The sequence below is a fragment of the Bactrocera neohumeralis genome, chromosome 2, assembly GCF_024586455.1.
Source record: "Bactrocera neohumeralis isolate Rockhampton chromosome 2, APGP_CSIRO_Bneo_wtdbg2-racon-allhic-juicebox.fasta_v2, whole genome shotgun sequence".
Lineage (NCBI taxonomy): Eukaryota > Metazoa > Arthropoda > Insecta > Diptera > Tephritidae > Bactrocera > Bactrocera neohumeralis.
Genome location: NC_065919.1, coordinates 56150038 through 56171697, shown reverse-complemented (window position 1 = coordinate 56171697; position 21660 = coordinate 56150038). Strand labels below are relative to the sequence as shown.

At 33.6% G+C, this 21660-nt stretch overlaps 1 protein-coding gene across 1 annotated transcript; it reads right to left on the bottom strand.

Moving 5' to 3' along the window:
* Positions 1-1565: 1565 nt before the first annotated feature.
* On the bottom strand, positions 1566-21584 carry LOC126753729 (mitochondrial coenzyme A transporter SLC25A42). Its single transcript, XM_050465403.1, has 9 exons — positions 21312-21584; positions 21027-21218; positions 5398-5599; positions 5207-5324; positions 4949-5137; positions 4696-4815; positions 4483-4628; positions 2684-2870; positions 1566-2601 (listed from the first exon to the last, which is right to left on the bottom strand). The coding sequence occupies exons 3-9, from the start codon at positions 5591-5593 to the stop codon at positions 2448-2450; spliced, it is 1110 nt and encodes a 369-aa protein (XP_050321360.1). The 5' UTR covers positions 5594-5599; positions 21027-21218; positions 21312-21584; the 3' UTR covers positions 1566-2447.
* Between the last annotated feature and the right edge of the window lie 76 nt (positions 21585-21660).

Below are 21660 nucleotides of genomic sequence, written 5' to 3'. Positions count from 1 at the left end.
GACATTCTCACTGGACAATCGATAAAGATAGAAAATTCTAACGCACTAGTCGACATATACATAGATAGGTGGCGCCACCAGGGGGACATATGTATACACAGACTTTGGAACGCACCTTGTATATATTTTACAATATATAACATTTTTGTTAGAAAACTGCGATCTCCAGCAGTGATTTCAGCCTTCTCCGTGCATTAAACTTAAAATAAAAAAATCTCTACTAGAAGATACCATACAATGGACATATGGTAAAAAAAAATAAAAATTAAAAAAAGAAAGAATTTTTTGCGAAATTTTTATCGTTTTTTGTCAGTAAAAAAATGAAATTGAATTGAAATAGATATCAAACTGAATTGGAAAATTAACATTGAAAAACGAATAAACAAAGCGTGTATAGCCTACTGTATCAGCAAACGAATACTTAGCAGGAACTGGGTTTTAAACCAAATATAGTCATGTGGATGTATCCGGCTCTGGTTTGGTGGCCAGCATCAAAATACAAACAATATAATACAAGGAAACTAAAAGGAATACAAAGAGCAGACTCTGTAGGAGTTACCGGGGCTACTAAAACTCATTCGACAGACTATATCTTCCTAAGAGATCTAAAGGGTATCCTTAGCCAAAAGTGACAACTAACAACTAATTAAAAACTAACCTTGGGAAGAATGGTAATCTAACCTTGAGAAGGAGTAACCCTTTTCTCCATTCACGTCCGGGGGAAATCCTCGCCCAAAAAAACTATTGAAATCTAACCTTGGGAAGATACAGTCCGAATAACTAACTAAGCCTCTATCTATATCGACGGGTCCAAAATGGACTCTTGACATCTCTGTTTCTATCCGTCTACCAAACTCAGCCAATATTCCAATATCTTCCAAGCGGAAGTATTAGGCATAGAGAAGGCCTGTAGAATTCTATTGAATAACCACGGGAGGACACCGAATGCAACCTATATACGGATAGCTAGACAGCACTGCGGGCCTTGTCGACGCCAAGGATTAATTCCAGTGTAGTTAACAATTGCAGAAAAGCTTTAAGCTCACTGGCAAGTCATCTCGACTTACCCATAAATTGGGTTCCCAGTTATGGGAACATTTTCGGCAACGAAAAAGCAGAGGAGTTGGCAAAGCTATATGACTGTTTAGACGAATCCGAGGCAGAGTTAAAATCGCGCCCGCTGGGTTTGACCGTTCCCGAGAGTTTTATATGCATTTTATACAAATAGCTCAGAGAAGAAGGAAATCAATAACAACATGCAAGATAACAAAACAGATAAGGCTCAAGTGTGATAAGAAACCTTTATATAAACATTGATTAAAAATATCGGGGGCAACCAGGAACCCATCAGGCACCTAACCTAGAATGGTTGTTCAAATAATGGATATAAGTAGTTTACTGAGGGCACTAAATGGTTCGAGCGCAACGATGAAAGGGAAGAGCAAGGCGACTACTACTACTACAGTGCATCAAAATGGCCCATGGTGGCGGCACACCTACCTACCCATCATAACAGTTTCGCGATCAATATTATTTAACAGCTTAACAATAAAAAAATGCGACACTTTCATTTCAGTTTTCTATTTATTCACAATATCTTCAATATTTTCGACAATAGAAAATCCACCAAAAGACCTACGAAATTCAACAATCCGGTTACTATGCATTTACACGAGTAAATTCTGGTTGTACAACTAAACGGCAAGGAGTATATGTAAGCAATTGAATGTTAGTTGCTATTTGTACAACATAATTAGCTTTTATCTTATATATGTTTGTATGTACTTATATAAATCAAAAACACTACACTATATTACACAGTTTTCGAAAGTAATTTCAAACAGCTGAAAACTTTTTTCTTAACTATACACTACATCCAGACATGTACATACATATGCAGTACGGTACAATCCGTAGCTGAAGGATTGCATGTAACTTGTAGATAATTATGTATGTATGTATGTATATGAAAAAATCAGTTAAGATTTATTGTCGCATTGTGCTTAATATATTTTTAATCATTAAATTACTCGTATTTTAGTTTTATTTATTGTATATAATAACACATATAAAAAGGAACAAAACTTCGCTCGCCACAAATTCTAAAACGGTTACCGTTACATATTCATATTCATATCATATTACATATAGATGGTATAGGTGGCAAATTGCACTGAATAAATTCAAACCCACATTCAAATATGTTTGTTGATTCACAAGTGCGCATTGTAAATATTTTGAGAAAATAATTGAACGTTACTCGTTTACTCAGTTTATCTGTAATATATATAGCAGTAATGCTTAATTTATATTTTTTAAATTCACTTTCAATAATTTTCGTCCCTTAGTATACCGTTTAGTATTTTTTCCAAGTAAAAAAATAAGAAAATTTAACATAACAATACATATAAATATCATTAAAATATAAACAATAACAATTTCATCATTTACGCATCGTATCGGCCACGTTTTAAATGGAATAATTCCCTAAGCAACTCCTTAATTAAATCGTAGGCAGAGAAGCTGATGCCAACTGCGATCGGTCCCTTGATCCAGTTCATGCTCAACCCTTTGTAGAAGCCATTTTTTATACCTTCCTCCCTGCAATTAGTAAAACGTAAACGGTATAGGTGTTAGTTAAGAGTGCGTCTACTAGTTATCGGCTTTACAGTTGAATACTCACTTATAAATTTTCTTCAAGGTCGAGTATATAGTGCGGTATTGATTGTTGGTGCCTTTATTGACGCGCATTGTTTGCATACGCCGACGCACTATGTCCAGTGGGTAGCTGGATGTTTGACCTGCCGCACCGGCTACAGCGCCAAATGCAAGCGAGACTAGAGTATTCGGTTTTGCATTTCCTGTTACCTCTGCAAATGGATAAAATATATATATTTTTGTTTATTAAAATAAAAACAAAAGCGAAGTTTGACTTTGTGGTGGAATATCACAACCATCTAACACCAGCCTAATTATTATAAGTTTGAATTGACAAAGACATATTTTTCTTGTTGCTCCCAATATTTTTAATCAATGTTTATATAGAGGACCAATATCAAAAAAGTGTTACTTTACGGAAACCAGCCGATTCGCAAGTCCGACCAGACTACGGATGCAACTAACTTCAGGTGCGCACAGGACGCCTTTAATAGTGGAACTATTAACATCTTTACCGACACCTTCCCAGTGAATGGCGTCCTTGGACTGAAATCACCCATTGCATATGAAGATCTCGAGTTGCCTTGCGAGTCTAGAGTGACGCTTGCACAACTTCGTTTTGGATACTGTAACAGGTTAAACTCCTACTTATCCATAATTGACGCCCACAAATCAAATATTATATACATATGTAATGAGTCTCTGCTCTAACACCTCCCTATTTATAGTTGGGTTAGATGATCTTAATGGCAGTTAACTTGCGCCTAAACAGGGTATATAAAACCGCTAATACGACAACAACAGAGTTTTTGACAGGTAGTGAAAGAGGTTTGAGAAGAGTCTTCCCCGGAGGTCTGATGCTTGGTTGAAAAAAATGTGGCCATTCAAAGAAATATTAATTGTGTCATTATTCTGTAAAGTTTTGAAACCATTGTGATTTAAAATTTAAAACCGATCCGATACTACTTCGCGTACTTCTATTTTTATTTGGAACTAGTGTCTACATGGTTTTGTTCACGTTTAAGTGAATATGTTGTGCCAAAATTTGAAAATACAACTTTTTGATATAAAAAATTGAAAGATTCGATTTGTTCATGCGGTCACTCCTCTTTTTTGTAAACAACTGTACATCCATAAAAATGACCGCCAGAGCATATTTATAAAAACTTTCTCCTATAATTTTTAATATTGCCGCTGTTGTGATTAAACTCGTTGATTTTACCAGTGCATCTTATAGCATTGACAGACGGCAGCGTTAAACCAGATTAATTGCATTTTTCGGGATTAATTCAGGAGTTACCACAGCTAACACCGTTGCTGAATCCAAAAATAACTCTCAAAATTTTAGGGAGTTTGTGAGATTTTCGTTGGCAACATTGTTAAAAATGGCCAATTTTCATCTATTGTGAATGAAATACAAGCAACCCTGACAGCTGTTTATCAAATTCTCAATATAATATCAATAAAACTTCTATGTTATGATTCAGTTTTAAAAATAATGTGTTGATATGCTTTTGTAATAAAAAATGGTTTGGTAAAAATTGGTCGGCTAACAACCGTAATGTTTATCTTCTATCAATTTTCATTGAAAATATTATAAAAAGGACAATGAGCTGTTTATGAGAGTTTCAAACTCGCATAGCTGCCGTCTGTCACCTACAAATTTGGATCTGATTAAGTGCGCAGTTAATCCGGATTAACGCTGCCGTCTGTCAAGGCTATTACTCAAATCACTCAAGTATGGTGATTGGGATGTTAGAAAAAAGAGGCATATCACGGATATATCTGAAAAAGTAAAATAAAAGCAGTTTATTGTAAACTTACCATAATATTCTCGTTTGAGTGTGCCATAGGTAAAGAAGGAAACACCGGCATAAGGTATCACGCCTAAAACGGTCGCGAAATAGCCTCGGTAAAGTGTGCGCGGTCCTTCTTCGACCCAAATTTTTACAAAAACTTGACGGAGTGTTCTGTAAGTAAACCGAAATGACAGTATAAAATAAAATAACAGCCTTTATATGTATGCCGTTAACATACCTGTATCCGGTGTACTTGTCCGTTACGGCCATTCGGGCACGTGCCAAATCTAACGGATAAGTCAGAGACTGTGAGGTTATGCCCGCCAATGAACCGGCTATAAAACGTCTGCCTTTCGTGCTGGGGAAAAAAATCGTATTATTGTATTATAGCATAAATTAGTAAAAATTTAGGATTTTGTAATGAAAATTCGTTTTTTTCGTTTCAAAACGACGTTATTCACATTATTCCTTATATGTGTTTTGAAACTTACTCGCTACCATCCTTATCGACTTGCAGAATCTTTCGCCACTGCTCGTGCGCCGTGAATTGTATGGCTGCATAAGGCACAATACGCGCCATGGTCGCCGAATTGCCGCGCCATAACGCCAAAATACCCTCTTTTTCGTAGGTATTCCTAAGAAAAGCGATCGCCGCTTTAAATGAGTAGGGAACGTTTTTACTGTGAAATGTATTTAAACAAAAAATTTAGGCCAAAAATTAAATTTTGCGAATCAAAAGCAAAACGCACCTTATTTGAAAATTGATTTTTGTGCGATCCAGAGGGGCAATAGTGGTTTTTGCCAAAGCTCCAGCCGCTGAACCGGACACCAAACTTATGAAGACTTCATCGAAAATTGTGTGAGTTCCTGCAGTAGTGTTCAGAAAGTTAAAAATTTAGTTAAAAAAGGTGAAATTTGCATTAAAGCCCGTCTTTCTCACCGTTATTATTTATACTCGAACTGATGACTGCGCTTGGACTTGTGATCGTTTCCGTTGTACTTTGCACTGCTACTTCACTGGTGCTAACACTTAATGCGGTGGCATTACCGGCGGCTGCAGCACTTGAGGACAATTGACTACCTGACGACGACTTAATGGACATCGCTATGTTGGGCTTCTCGAGAAGACGGCTCATTGCAAACTGAAAATACATATAGACAATTAATACATGAGCAATTTGGGACTTCGCGAGGCGGCATAATCATAATGGAAACAGATGAGCAACTAATTTCGTACACAATTTAATTAGCAGCTGGAACTTGGTGTCATTTGTTGAGCTTCATTTGTGTTGCAGGCGAAATATATGTTTGTGAGGATTATACATGTGCAAAAAATAGTAAGACTTTGTTTATAATTTAAAAATGTTTCATTTATTCTTCAAAATGTGTGCCGACCCCCTGAAAGAAATCCCCCTTGGGCCTAATACACTTGTGCCAACGTTTTTATCAATCTTTGAAACAGTTGTTAAGGTCAATTTCCGGAATAGCCTTCAATGCGCGTAGCGATTCACGTTTAATGTCTTTAATTGACTCAAAACGGTTTCCATGGAGCGGTCGTTTAAGTTTGCCGAATAGCCAGAAGTCACGCGGAGCTAAGTCAGGCGAATACGGTGGTTGCGGCACGATATTGGTTGAAAATTTGGCGAGAAACTCACGAAGAATCAATGCAGTATGCCACGGTGCATTAACCAAAAGTTGTCGGCAAATAATTGCGGACTCTTTTTACGAAAAGCTGCGGCAAATGTCGCATAGCACTCAAATAGTATTCCCTGCTGATGGTTTGGCAGGTTGGAAAAAATTCGGAGCACCACATCCCGGTAATCGAAGAAAACTGTCAACATGACCTTGATCTTTGACCTGCTGGGACGTGTTTTTTTATGGCTTCGGCTCGTCTTTGCCACAATATTCGGCCGATTGATCGTCTGTTTCTGGATGATAAGAAAACATTCATGATTCATGACATCCTGGTTGTCGGAAAGCATTGTTTCACACACGTCCAAAAAGTTGAGTGATTTTTGAACCAATCGCGTTTTAACTTTTCCTTTTGTCCAAATGATCTTTCAATATGGTTCTCACTGATCCTTCCGATATTCCAACGATACCAGTAAGATCCTTGGCTGTTAATCGACGATCCTCAAGCACCGATTCCTTTGTTTTACTGACGTTTTGATCATCAGTTGATGTTGATGGCTGCCCTGAACGTGGTCCGTAGACAACGCGTTAAATACCCCCTTTAAGTCATTTGTATCAATTAAAAATACTTGGTCGCGACAAATAATTATTACCGAAAGCTTTTTCCAACACCCTGAACGTTTCGGCACCACAAGTTTGCTTCCGCGCAAAAAATTTAATGGAACTTCTTTGTGGAATAATTTCACTCATCGCAAAAATCGCCAAATGCACTTTATGTACATTAGAAGGACAAGCATATACAAAAAACGAATGATAATTTTGATGTGATGTTTAGCACTGATGTCACTGGCAATCATACCAACCTAGAAAAAAAATATTTCGGCGAACAAGTTTTCGCGTGAGATTTAAATTAAAAAGTCTTACTATTTTTTGCCCAGAGATTAATGATTACATATTTTGATGTGACATTTGGCACAGACAGTCGCAGTATGTAAAAAGGGATCTTATATGAGTATTTATAAATGAAAAAGATTTTAAATGCTTATTTATATTTATATAAAAATGCTTGTTTTCAAAAGAATTATATCGTAATATATTAAACGTAATCGCCTTAGGGACGTGAGCTTTTTATATGTAAGCAATATTTTTTATTTGAAAATTCACTCAGTTTTCATTTGTTTAAAAAGAGTCATCTATTTAAAGACAATACGTGTTCCCGGATACAGTTATTATCATTTCTTAAACCACGCTAAGCCGTTAGGATCAGTGCGTTGGCCATCGCACTCATATAATAAGTACATCATATTAGTGGAAATAGATGTTCTTATCAAATAAAAAATATATAAAGTTAACATCTGTATTATTCGATGAAATGAACTCCTCAAGCAAAGTGTCACACTTTGAATTATTTTAAACTGTTGCACAGCTGTGAAGGTCAGGGTATAAATGCCGGATTAAACGTAGAATGCGTTCGTTAGTGTGTGTGAGGATTTGCTGATTTAGTATGGCTAATTAGCACAAAGATTAAATCCATGACGCACAAATGACAAGTGAAATGAAAAAAAGAAGAAGCGAGTGATAAGGGGAGCTTTCTGTTTACCGAAGATTATAGTAGGAAAGTAGTAGTAGGTACATACATATGTCAAAATTACGTTTATGGGGTCAGTAGGGCAATCTGGCCTCGTTTTTTTGACATTTTTTTCATAGAAAGCTTTATTCTACAATAGAATATTTTTCACATATCTTGAGGTATATCGTGGAGTGTATAAACAATTTTTTTCGGAATTTTTTGATGACAGCTGTCGTTTTTTCACTGGCGGACACGATTTCTCATGTTTGGATCATCTGAAACACAAAAACCCAATTTATTCCTAAAAAGTACGTGAATGGTTATCGTCCCTACTAGAATCATGAAAAATGTTGATAAATAAAAAAGTAATTAACTTTTTTTTTTAATTTTTCCCCATGTTTTTTTACATAAATTTTGTCATAACATTGTCAATAAATTATAAAAAATATAAGGACGATAGCCAGGCGTTTTGTGAACATTTAAGATTAAGCAAATCGGTTGAGTATTTCGACCGGAATCATGTCCGCCAGTTTAAAAAAAGTGTGTTTTGAGAAAACCGCGTTTAAAGTTTCAGGTGTGCACTCCGAGCGCTCCGAACGTCGAGCGGTATTATTATTTTTGGGCCTTTTTCGAATCCTTCCAATGGTAAAGTGGGTTTCTACATTAATTCTAAGGGTATAAGGGAACAGAAAATGCAAAAAAAATTTTTTAAAAGATTACCCTACTGACCCCTTATGCAAAAGATTTTGAAAAAGAAGAAACTGTTTAAAGCTGGTTTTTTGGATTATGCGGCTAGTTACTAAAGGGTGATCCATTTCGAGGGTTCCTAATCTTTTTAACAAAAAACATAGAAACTTTAAATTGAATTATTATTATTATTCGAAAGAACATTTTTTGGCATTTATTTTCAAAAGACTATCTCTTTCAAATGTTGGCCGCGGCTACGTCGCAGATGGTTCATCCGTTGATTCCAATTCCAATTGCGACTGGTAACTGGCGAATGGCATGCGTGATGTTTTGCTCCAAGGCCAAAATCGAAGCGCGAAAACACAGAAAAAAGTATAATGGTGTGATATCATTCGATCTTGGTGACCAATCGGCCGTCCCAAAACATGAAATTATCTGCTCACCGATGTGTGGGAAGTGGCGCCGTCTTGTTGAAACCAAATGTCGCCAAGGTCACGAGCTTCAATTTCAGGCATCAAATAGTCGGTTATCATAGCGCGATTAGGGTCCAGTATTGGTATTATGGTTGGGACCACAATAAACTGTTTGGATGATTCGATCCAGATATGTATTTTGCCAAACAAAATATTTCAATTTAAATTTCGACGTAAAATGCGGCAAGTCATACACGTCAGTCAGAGTAGCTGCGAATGCCGCTGAATCGACTATCCACATTCTTCGTGTACACGCTCAGCTATATTTTCTTTACTGCGTGCTGGACGTGATCTATTTGGTCAAATATTGACCATAAATTGAGCGAAGTCGTCGAAACATATTCTTTACCGAACGTGAATTTTCGTAATAAAGTTGAACGATTTCTAAAGGTGGTTCAGGTGTAAGCCTTACAAAAATAACATAACAGCTTGATACGACTCACGCATGATCTGGCAAAAAAGGCTATTGAAAAAAGTACCTATACTTGGATCATAACAATATAACAATGAATACCGAAAAAAAATTGATTGGGCGTAATTCAAAATTATTTGTGTCGCTCCTTGAAATTTCGTTTCGCTCTGCTTTTTTCACTAAAGGGAGAGGCGTGATAAGTTTGACAGCAAAACTAACAGGTGGGTAATGTCATACGGCGACTCTTGCATGCCAGACATACATACTTATGCTTAGTATGTCAAGGTCTATTTTGGATAAGTAAAAATTAAGCCTGCACAGTATCCGGAACGAAGTTGCGCATGGGTCATTCCGGTTTCACTCGGTAATTCGAGCTCACCGTGAATTGCATCCAGTACATGTCCTCACGTTCCACACATTTGTTATAAACGACGGCTGGAATGGCCTTTAAGTTTGCCACGAAGTTTGTAACACTCAGAAGGAAGCGTCGGAGACCCTATAAAGTGTATATATAAATGATCAGTATGTTGAGCTTAGTCGATTTAGCCATGTCCGTTTGTGTCTGTCCGTCTGCAATTATACGAACTGGTCCCTCAGTTTTTAAGATATCGTTTTGAAATTTTGCAAACGTCATTTTCTCTTCAAGAAGCTGTTCATTTGTCGGAACTGCCGATATCGGACCACTGTAACAAATAGCTGCCATACAAACTGAACGATTGAAAACAAGTTCTTGTATGGAAAACTTTTGCATTTGACAAGATATATTCACGAAATTTGGTATAGATTATTTTCTAAGACAACAATGTAATCTCCGAAGAAATTGTTCAGAACGGCTCACTATAGCATATAGCTGCCATGCAAACTGACAGATCGGAATCAAATGCTTGCATGGGAAACTTCCTCATTTGACGATATATCTTCACGAAATTTGGTATGAGTTATTGTTCATAGAAATAATGTAATATAGGAAGAAATTGTTCAGAATTGTTCTGTCATACAAACCGAACCATCGGAATCAAGGGCTTGAATGTAAAACTTTTTTTGACGTGGTATCTTCACGAAATTTGACATGGATTACTGCTTAATGTAATAATGTAATCTCCGAAAAAATTGTTCCGATCATATTACTATAGCATATATGTAGCTTCCATGCAAACTGAACACATAGTTACTAAAATAAATGCACCTGTGAAGGGTATATTAGCTTCGGTGTAGCCGAAGTAAACGTTTTTTCTTGTTTTCGATTCCGTTTGCGCGTGCAGTGACCACTCTAAATCCGAATTGATAAAATTATATGATTTATGTATGTATATGTATATAGATATCTATCGTTTTATATTTATTTATTATTAACTTAGCTCCTTTTCTTTATGTGATAGCGATAATTATTTCTCCGTTTGCATTTGAATTGATAAAGCTATCATTGAAATCGGCTATCTAATCCATTTTAACCTTTGAACAGTGATTAACAATTAAACAAACTCTTTATAAATACCAAACTGGTACTTTAAAAAGAAAAGTGAAAGCAAAAAAGTAAATTAGGTTGCAAATACAATCCTATAAACGTTTGTAATATATAGAGGGTCTTTAAACTATTCCGGAAAAGCTACTTATATCCATATCTCCAGGAAAATTAAACAACGATTCTCGACTCTATAATGTATTGTGGGAATATTTTCTACTGCTACAACAATAACTACAAAAACTGGTTTGAGATCACTTCATACCAGAAGATACAGCAAAGTTAACAGTACATTCTATTGTTAGAATAAAATTTAATATAAAATGAAAAAAAAACATAAAAGGCGCTAGTAACATGTTTTTAGGGCTCTAAAAACGAAAAGTAAAACAAAAATGGGTCGAAAATCAGATTAGAGATCTAAGCTTAAGATAATAAATATTACTAAAATATCAAACACTTGTATTACAAATAATCAGCAAATATTTAAGACAGTAAGTAGTAGTAGTAGAAGTAAAAGTCCAAATTGTTTGTCCACATTTTTATAAATATAAGTAGATATTCAGTAATTTGTATTTATTTATGATACGAACCGCCATGTATATAGTATATATGCATGTACGTGTTCACTATCAGTAGCAGCGATATACTTGTATGAGTATATACATATGTACATATATTTTTTTATACAGACTCAGTATATAGCAAAAATAAGAAGCGAAAAATTGTAAAATCGCAAGGTTTTACTATGTTTTATGCCGGCTTGGTAGAACATTGCCATCGAAATGCATATTCATGGTGGCACTAGGGTGAACCATCACTTTAAATAAGAAATTATTTTCGATAATAAGCATCAGTAATCCAACTGAAAATCTTTGCATTAATTATGTACATTTTCTTAAGAAAAAAAAAACATTTTTCTTCAACGAAAATATTAGTATTCTTATCATTAGTTCAGTACAAAAATATCTAAAAAAAAAAGTGATATTATCGAAAATGAATTGTGATATTGATTTTTTGTGAAAAAATTTACACTTCAGAATGTTTAAAAAAAGTTCACAATTATTATCAAAAATAGTATTACTTCTTATTAATAATATTACCTAAGGAATATATCGTCGCCTAAAATGCAAAATAATGTATCATCAAAAAATTCGAAATTGAGTATCTTATTGATTACGATTCACTACTTCAAATTAAATACATAATATTACATATGTCCAACATTTTCAGGTTCTGCGCTCAAATATAAACCAGTTTTAACCAATATTACAATTTTTTTCACTCTTGTTCCATTTTATTTCGTATTTTATTCACGCCACTGTAAATTTTCGAAAATGTTGTTACGTTTTTTTGCATTTTAGGTGATGATATGTAAGATATTCGCCTGAAAATACCAAGTCGATCGGCAAAGCTGTTTCGGGGAAATTGCATTTCGAGCAAAAACGATTATACTGAATTAAAAATTTTGTACCTTCGCTCATATTTCCGAAAATATTTGCCCGAACAACTTAAAATTTTCGAAGAACATTAATATTGAATACATGCAAAACCAAAAGAATTTTTTGAGTTTCAGTAGAGTAACTTTGAATTTTTTTATTCCATTAAAAACCGTTATTTGACAATATGTCAAAATATGCTTAATACGCTTAAATTTTTTTCTTGATAAGTAAAACTGCAGCACCCTAGTGTGAGGAAACAATAGAACCAATTAGTATATTATATGTACGTACCATCTATTTAAATATGTATGTATCTATATATGTATGTATGTATGTTATGTACATATGGAAAGTTTAAGTAAACTGAATTTGCATAAACAAAGTATTTAACATTTGACAGGGGACAGACAGAGAGAAAAACTTTGTGCACGGTATACGCGGCAAAGCCCAGAAAGGTATGTACTTATGTACTACATATGTACATATATCTAGGTGTAAACAAATTTTTATGTCGTATAACACACATACATACATATGTATGCATGTAGGCAATTTGTTATTAGCAACCTGAAAATTAAATCTAGGCAACTGATATGAGCCGAAAAAATTAAATTTATTGCTGAAGATAATGCTAACTGTTAGGAGAAAAATGTATGTATGAATGTACATATGTACATAAGTATACATATCAATTAAAATACATATTTAATTCAATTAATTTAGGTAATTACATTTTTTGTATTATTTTAGTATCGTTCTAAGAAAACAACATTTATAGTAGAATAGTTAAAAATTAATATATATACATACATGTACTCAATAATTCATTTAAATATTAATTAATTAATTTCTTTTTTTTGTTACCGTTATAATTATATTAAAAAATCGATCTTAACCTTAGCAATTTTGACAATATTTATAAAAATGATTGGAAAAATGTTTACTTTGCTACACATATTTAAATACACAAATATTAGCACATATGTACATATGTATATATGTGTTATGTTTTCAAAGGCCACATTTTAGCAAAAGCATGCAAATTATTATATAACCGTGAATTTGATCAGCTAAAAATAAACTTCACAACTTTAACAGCGCTTTAAGTGAACATCTGTACCGAACATAATATTGAAAGGCGTTGCTAATTAATTGTAAATTATTAAATTCTCGCACCAGATGTTGTACATAGTACCAAAAGAAAGTTAAGGTTTTTGAAATATTTTTAAAAAGTAAAATTTTATTATTTAACTAACTTACTACATATGTACATACAATAAATGCTTATAGACTCAATTCCAACTTGTCGGCACGTGTTTTATGTCTATATACATACATAAGTTAGTACATATGTATATATGTATATATGTACATGTATACTTATATATACCTGAGCAAAGAGTTGTATATTAAAAATATAAGTCCAAAATCCAAATAGAAATCTTTCGTGTGCGCCAAAACAAAAGATCTCTGGCTTAGATCCAAAAAATTTTCAAATAACTATAAATACAGGAGAATTTGTTCCGACATTGTGGGCGTTTGGGAAAGCTTTTTATATAAAACATTTCAACTAGTCAAGAAAATATAAAAAAATCAATAATAAATTCTTAAAATAATATGGGCAAAAATATCACACCTAGGACTTGTTGACAATATTACCAAATTACTGAAAAATCATCGCATGCATAAAATGGATAACGGCTTTAGGGAAACGTATAAATAAAATGCTTTTAGAAAAACAACATATCAACTACATCCGGAGAAAAAAAGAAAAAAACGAACGGAACGAAACTTTCATTCCTCATACGACCGCGATTATTAGCCAAAGTATAGAGCCGCAACAAAATTCTCAAGTCGCTAGCCGGCAGTACATGGGTAAAGGACAAAGAAACGTTGTTGGCAACATACAAGGCAATCAGTCGGCCGATCCTTAACTACGCCGCACCAATATGGTCGCCTGGTTGCAGAGAAAAGCAGACTAGGAAGCTCCAGACTTGTCAGAATACTGCACCTAGGACTACAACGGGATGCCTCTTGATGTTTTCTATCGAACACCTGCATAGTGAGGCACGTATGCTCCCAGTTAAAGAGCATAATGAACTCCTCTCCAAGCAGTTTCTGTTGGGGTGCTTTCGCAGAAATCATCCTTGCAGTAACCTGCTTGGAGCGGAACCGCCTCCTAGGAACATGAACAGGTTATTCCTTAATTAAATTGGCGACATCAGACAATACGCCGACCAGACTTCGGCCGCAATTAACTTTCGACAAGCACTGGCGGTCAGTGGAGCTATCATCCGCTAGATGACGTTGACGACAACTTAGCTAATACTTATCATCCTAACGTAGTTAAGGCACCCGTTACTACAACAACAAATTTAAGCTCTTGTAAGGAATTTTTTGTATTTTTATTCTTCAAAAGCTTGACCTTGTATCCTTAAAATTAAACCTGTACTTTTATGTACATACATAAGTATATCTTTAGAACTTTAAAACAATCGATATAGTGTTTTTTTTTTCTTATTTTCAAAAATCACCCTTTTGGCTGTCCCGCAAGGTGTGCCCCTTAAATGTCAGTAAAAGCTTAGAGGAAAACTAAAGAACATTTGCACATGTACATATGTATGTATAATATAGATAAATATATCAGCACCTAATCAGGTATGGTTGTGAAGTTAAACGAGATTCCTGTCATGACTTGACAACTCTACTAAAAAAAATAATCATTATCAAAATACATATGTGGGAACACACATAACTTTGTAGTGAAAATACTAATTAATGTCGTTGGATGAACGATTAAGGAATTACTGGTCTCACATATGTATGTATGTATGCATACCATATACAAAACTGCGTTTATATGGAATTACATACACATAATACGATATTTGATTGCCGATAATTCCAGTTTAGCGCTGAGTCCTCATGACTTTCGATTAGCTATGAATAGCCATTACCGTTGATTGATTCTATCAATTTTCCATGACAATACATATGGATAAGTACAAATATGGACATAAAAACACATACAAACAGCCATGAACATATGCCTTCACACATGTAAATTATATGTTATTTGTTTATTTATTTTATTATGTGTGCCGGAATAATAATAAATAATTTGATTACCGATAGTACGTGCGAAAATATTAAAATAGAACACTGTCGTACCTGTTTACCGATCTAAATGTGCGCACACATACATACATAAGTATGTATTATTATTAGCAAGGTATATTTGATCAACATGTTTACATTGTGATATCAGTTGCTTTAAAAACAAAACTGGTTAGTTTACTTTACAGTCGAGTTAACAGCGAAAAACGTTACGTATGCTTTAGTTTTAATTACATAGAAACTATAATATTATAGAAGAAGATAATATTATACAAAAATTACCACCCTCGAACGAAAATAATAAATTATTCATTAAACAAACTCTAACGTGCTAATTCACATTTCAACATTTTACCTTTAGCTATTTAGTGTGAAAATTGCAATAATAATAACACAACTGAGCAAATCTTTAACATTACTTGCCACGAGCGACGGCTGTTAAAAGACGGCTGCTAAAAAAAATATACAGATCGACAAATTATTGAATAATTAGAATGCAATCGTTTAAAACGGTATTAAAATAGTTAAAATATCATTTGTCAATTTGGACCCGGACTGACAATACAATCTTTACTATCGCCAATATCAATTTTCCAAACACTTGTTATAAGCCTCGGTTGGGATGAAACTGAAGGCATTGAAATCAGCGAATTTTGGTTTCTTCGGTTTCGGCTCATTTTGTGAGCCACATTTGCTGGATTGTGAGGCAGTTTCGACGTCATATTCATAAAGTCAAGTCTCGGCATTATTATAATGCGGATGATGCATGTAGGGTCCTCAGCTAAGTTGTCAATTCTCTTTTGCGATCTCTACTCGACATCATTTTTGCAAAACGAGTCCATGAGAACATTAATCAAAATGTCTTGAGTCGATTCATAAGAGAGGCTAAGATCCTCTGCCTTCTTTCTCTCTCTGATACCAACGCGACGGTTTTCAATTAATAGTTCTTTGACTTTTTCGATGTTATGGTCATTTACAGAGTTAAAAGAACGAGTCGCATGAGGAAAGTTTTCGATGACTTCACGATCTTTACTGAATGTTTTATGCCACACAAATAATTTCGTCTGTCATAATTCAAACTCCCCAAAACACGATTTTAACAATTCCGTTGGAAACACAAAATTTCAAGCAAATTGGTTGGTAAATTTTTTCTCATATTAAAAATAGGCAAACAAACTTTTCGCGTCGTAGAAAAAGGCGTCGGTGGGAAAAAAGTTCGAGTAAAATTTGATCAGATGGTATAAGTATAATTAGAATAGATCAGCATATACAAGAATGCACGCTGGCGACCCTGACAAATATGATTGGCAGGGGCCTATTTCATAGCAAAATTTCTTGAATTTAACGTTCGTATCACAAGCTGAATAAGCCACAATGGGCGGGTGGAGCTTTGAAAATCCATTCCTTCCATTGTATATAAAAATGGCTGAGGTAGCACCACTTAATGACAAATAATTTGAAAACTTTTGGAAAATATAGTATCATGAAACTTTATTCGTATTCTACTTAAGGTTAGTACTATGGAACGCGGACAAATAACTGTGTTGGGATACAGAGTTTTTCGACAGGCAAACAACTTTTCAGCCCACATGTATAAGATTTGAGGAAGTGAATACATACATACATACATATGTTATACGATCGAGACAGACAATAAATAATTTGCTACACATTTTTAATAAAACAGCGTTTCATATACTTTTACAGCCGTAATTATGCATTTATTCACATAAATGGGAGAGGTCATCCGAAATTTCAATTTGCACTATAAATAAATTTTTATATAGTATACGAGCACATCGCCATCAGAATATTTTGAGTATACAATTCGCAAAAGGCTATTATGACCTCATGTGCGGTCATATGTATTGTATGAGTAAACAAAACAATGCGAAACAGTTGAAAGGCAAATCAAGAGAGTACGTTCAAAACAAGAAATGTAATGATAAACAATACAAACGAGTGTTGTAAGTAAAAAGGCAATAACATAAAACAGCTGATTGTAGACAATGAACAATTATGGGACTCAGTCAAAGACTTTTTGCTTAACACATAATAGCAAAAACAAATATATATGTAAGCACGAATGTATAAAGATAAATATACTTTGAAGTGCATTTAAATTTATGTATGAAAACACCCGTTCAATTTGTGAGCTTCTGAACGCTTGCACTCTGCATTTTATATTGCGTTTATTATCATTCTTTTTATTTTCAATATTTTGCAATTTAAAATGATTGCATTAGTTTTAAAATTGTTGTGCGCACCATGATTGCCCTGCAGTGACGCTCATTGGCAAATATTCGCAAATACCATATGTACATACATAAATACATATGTAAATACATATATGCATGTATACATATATACACATGCAATATATAAATACGCATTAATTTATGTACACACACAACCATAGACATAAATATATACTGTATATAATTTTGCAATACGTTCTATTTATAAAATTAGTTGTCGCTGTTTATTGAATAATAAAGCACACGTCTGCTACCGTTCAGTGCATAACTGCATGTACATTTGTATATGTATATGCATACATACATACATATGTATTTGCCCATGTAATTGACATTTAAATATTTTTCAAGGTTTACGTCAAATGGACGGCGATCATTAGATCTTGACGCATCTGATCTAGAACACTCCTATATACAATGCTTACTAATATGTATGAATATGCATGCACCTGAGTGAAAAAAATTACTAATACGCACACCCTGATATTTTGGCAGTGATTTCTTTATGTGGTACATAAAATAAAATTGACTATAAAGGTAGTTCCATACGTACAGTGAAATTCCTAACCGGGCACCCACTGTAGCAGTGTTTTTGTCCGGTTAAGGGAGCGTGACAAAAACTTGTGTTTCAAATGTCAGTCAGAAGCTGCACCTCTATATTTTATGTACATATGTAAATTGAAGAAGTGAATGAATCACAGTTACCCCATTGGTTTCAGCTCAAGACAATTTGTTTGCTGTGATCATTTATTGTACTTCAAAAAAATTGTCTCAAAACATCGAAAAATTTTCAAGAATTTAAAAAAGCGGGTACTATAAATTGTACACAATTTCCCTGACAAATTTTATGAAATCTTGTCCGTTTATTAGAGAATATTACCAAAATAGTGTTCGTGACCGGTCATTGGAACGTGCTCATATCCGGTCATAAGAATTGCTTTTGTTTGAAAGTAGTAATGAAAATTTTGTGTTCATGAAATTTGTCCAGTTATGAGTGATGTCCGGCTATGAGGATATATGGTATAGTGGTTCGATCTGAACAATTTATACATTATTATTTGTATGACAGCTAAGCACATATGTACATATATGTGTATGCTATAGTGATCAGTTATCGACGGATATCTCTTAATGAAATAATTCTTGGAAAGAAAATAATGTTTGTAAAATTTCAGATCGATATCTCAAAAACTAAGAAACTAGTTCGCTTAGACATACATATACATATGTATATATAGAAAGACGAACGAACAGACAGACGGACAAAGCCAAGAAAATGTCTATCAAGTCTAAATGCAACTATTCATATATACGAATATAAGACGCAGCCGCGGTCAACATTTAAATGAAATTATAAAAGTCATGAACCAATCTAACGTTTCAAATAAAGAACCGATGAGATTTTGCAAATTTTATGCGTTTTTTTTTTAAAAAAAGTTATCAAGCTCTTAAAAAATCACCCGATACATATGCACATGTACAGTACATAATATTCCGTGACAAACTTCGTGAAGATATCTCGTCTAACAAAAAAGTTTTTCTTACAACGACTTGATTCCGATCATTCAGTATGTAAGACAACTATATGCTATAATGACTTCTTGAGAGAAAACAACGTGTGAAATTTTCAGATCGATATCTCTCTCGTCGCACATGGCTCAATAGACTCAGCTCGTCATTGGTCATTTAGATATACAAAAAATTAATAAATTTTATCTTAGAAAAGATCAATTCATTTTATTTTATATGATAACTGATTTTATAAATACTTTATCAGACTTGTTAAACTTCGTGTAGTGTCTTAAAATCACAACTTTGTTTCAAAGTTGGAGTTGATGAAATTTTCATTAAATTTATATTGTAATTCTTAAAAAGTTATTTCAGTTTAATTCTATGCCTTTAATAGTTTCATTTTGGATTAGAAGTTTTTCATTTTTAGTTAAATTTAAGAACATTACTACACTCTTAATACCACCTTCAATAAATTGTCGCACTAATAACGTTTCTGTTTGTTGAACTTATTTATAGATTTGCACTACTATTCGAGATGCTAATAGACCGCAAAGCGAGCGACTCAAGGGAGCATACGCACATACTATACACATAATAAATACATGCTTACGCATATAAAAATTGTATATGTACATATGTATATAAAATACATACTAAATAAATATGAGTTGCTACATGAAATTGTACATAAATTTATTTAGACTCACACCTATTTATGTGTACATTTCTATATATGTATGTATATATATGCTCCATACCAAATCATGAGAAAAGAAAACGTGGAAAGAGGCTCGTACACAAACGCGCTTTGCATGAAGAGCTATGTGGGCATGTGGACTTTGAACTTAACCCGGTAAATAACGAAACTGATAGAGACCTAGTAAGTAAACAAGTAATAAAAAGAACATTTCATTAAGGAACAAATAAGCAAAAATATTGGAATCGTATCTGTAAGGTGCTCAAGCAAGTATTTATGTATGTATGCATATAATTGTTTATTTTATTTATTATTAATGTATAATATATACATATAAGCATGTGTAAGTATGTGGTTTGTTATTTACGTATATTGATGCCGATTAATGTTTATGGAATTGTTATTGACATATTGACAGGTGCATACATATGTATGTACACATTTTCATTAGGTATGTCATTAATATGGCAATTTATTATGAACAATGTTTGAAACAAACAATAGTTATGCCTATATAAATTTGTGTTTTTGTGTCAGATAATAATGATTTTACGCTTTAAGGAGCGAATGGCGATTTTTAGGATTTCAAGTCGATTGGAGCCAAACTGACGGAGTTATGAGTTTTTATATAAATCTTATGAACCTTTTACATAAGGTTTCCAAACTTTAAAGAGTTTTTTCCACATTTGGCGTTTTCAAAGTTTCAACATTATTTTACGAGTTAACTCTGGAGCGTTCTTTTCTCAATTTGTCAAATGTCATACTACAATATACCATTTGGTGTTTTTTAAAATAGATTTTTACTGTTTGAACAAAAAACATCATAAAAAGCGGTCTTCTTTTCTACGCACTAAGCACCCTTGCGATTTAACAGTGTATACATACATATGTACATATGTATATACAGATGTACGTACATACATACCCATACATCCAAATGATAAGCACAAATGTGAAGTTTTTTCAAATGAGCATTCATACTGTATATCTAGTTATTTTTCTGTTATCGCCACGGATTTAAATTATTTTTAGTGGACCTGTTTAGAACACTAACTTTTGTTTTATCGATATTTTTAATTATCACAATTCTTTAACTTTTGTATTCATAATTTTCGTCTTAATTAAAAAACAAAACTTGATACATTGGTTGTTGTACGTATGAAAATATGTATGAGTATTCGTATGTTCTCTTTGTTTTTCCCCAAGAGCTAATTATATAATAAGAATGACATTTTCGGAAAATTGCAATTTGGTTTGAACAATTTTGAAGCAATATTTCAATTGGAAAATACACAGCAATCAACACTTACCACTCTTCATCCAATTGTGTTGCAGTCTTTTGTTAGATTTTAGAGGAACTTGGGCGATGCTTTCTGTGCGAGGTGGGGGTTCGAACAGAGCACGCTGGCTCCTAGTATTCCGCGGCTATTGCCAAAATTCTCAGCACCAACTGCGGTTAACACTGCACACATCGATTTGTTACTTATTCCCACTTTAGCCTACTGTGAGTTTAAAACAGATCAAAAAATTTTTTTTTGCAATTTATTTTACTCTTGTTATTTATAACACTTATTAATTGAACCAAAACTACGCACTTTGTTGGATTAAGGTGTATATTTCGAAATATTTATATGTAAGTTTGAATAATTCTTATCGCCTTCTAGATTTTTCACTTCACGTATTAGCAGATGATATTTGTAAATTAGCTTAGTGTTGCTTAATTAGTCGTTTTTTCAGCGATTTACTGCAATAGAAAAATTGTATATTCGTACACAACACTTAGCGCCACTGAACTAAAATTATTAGCGACGTACAATTCGCTTTTAATAAAAAAAATTACGAAACTCCTGAACAATTCCTATGTTCTGACATTTCATATTTGTTTTGGTTTTGTCTCCAACATTTTGTCTATTTTGCTTTCTGAATTTTATCAGCAAGTTTGCC

Coding starts and splice junctions, on each gene's coding strand:
- LOC126753729 (XM_050465403.1), bottom strand. CDS start 5,593: ATGAGCCGTCTTCTCGAGAAGCCCAACATAGCGATGTCCATTAAGTCG. Junction 5,325..5,397: donor TTCGAGTATAAATAATAACG/GTGAGAAAGACG, acceptor ACACTACTGCAG/GAACTCACACAATTTTCGAT. Junction 2,871..4,482: donor ACTCAAACGAGAATATTATG/GTAAGTTTACAA, acceptor ATCCATTTGCAG/AGGTAACAGGAAATGCAAAA.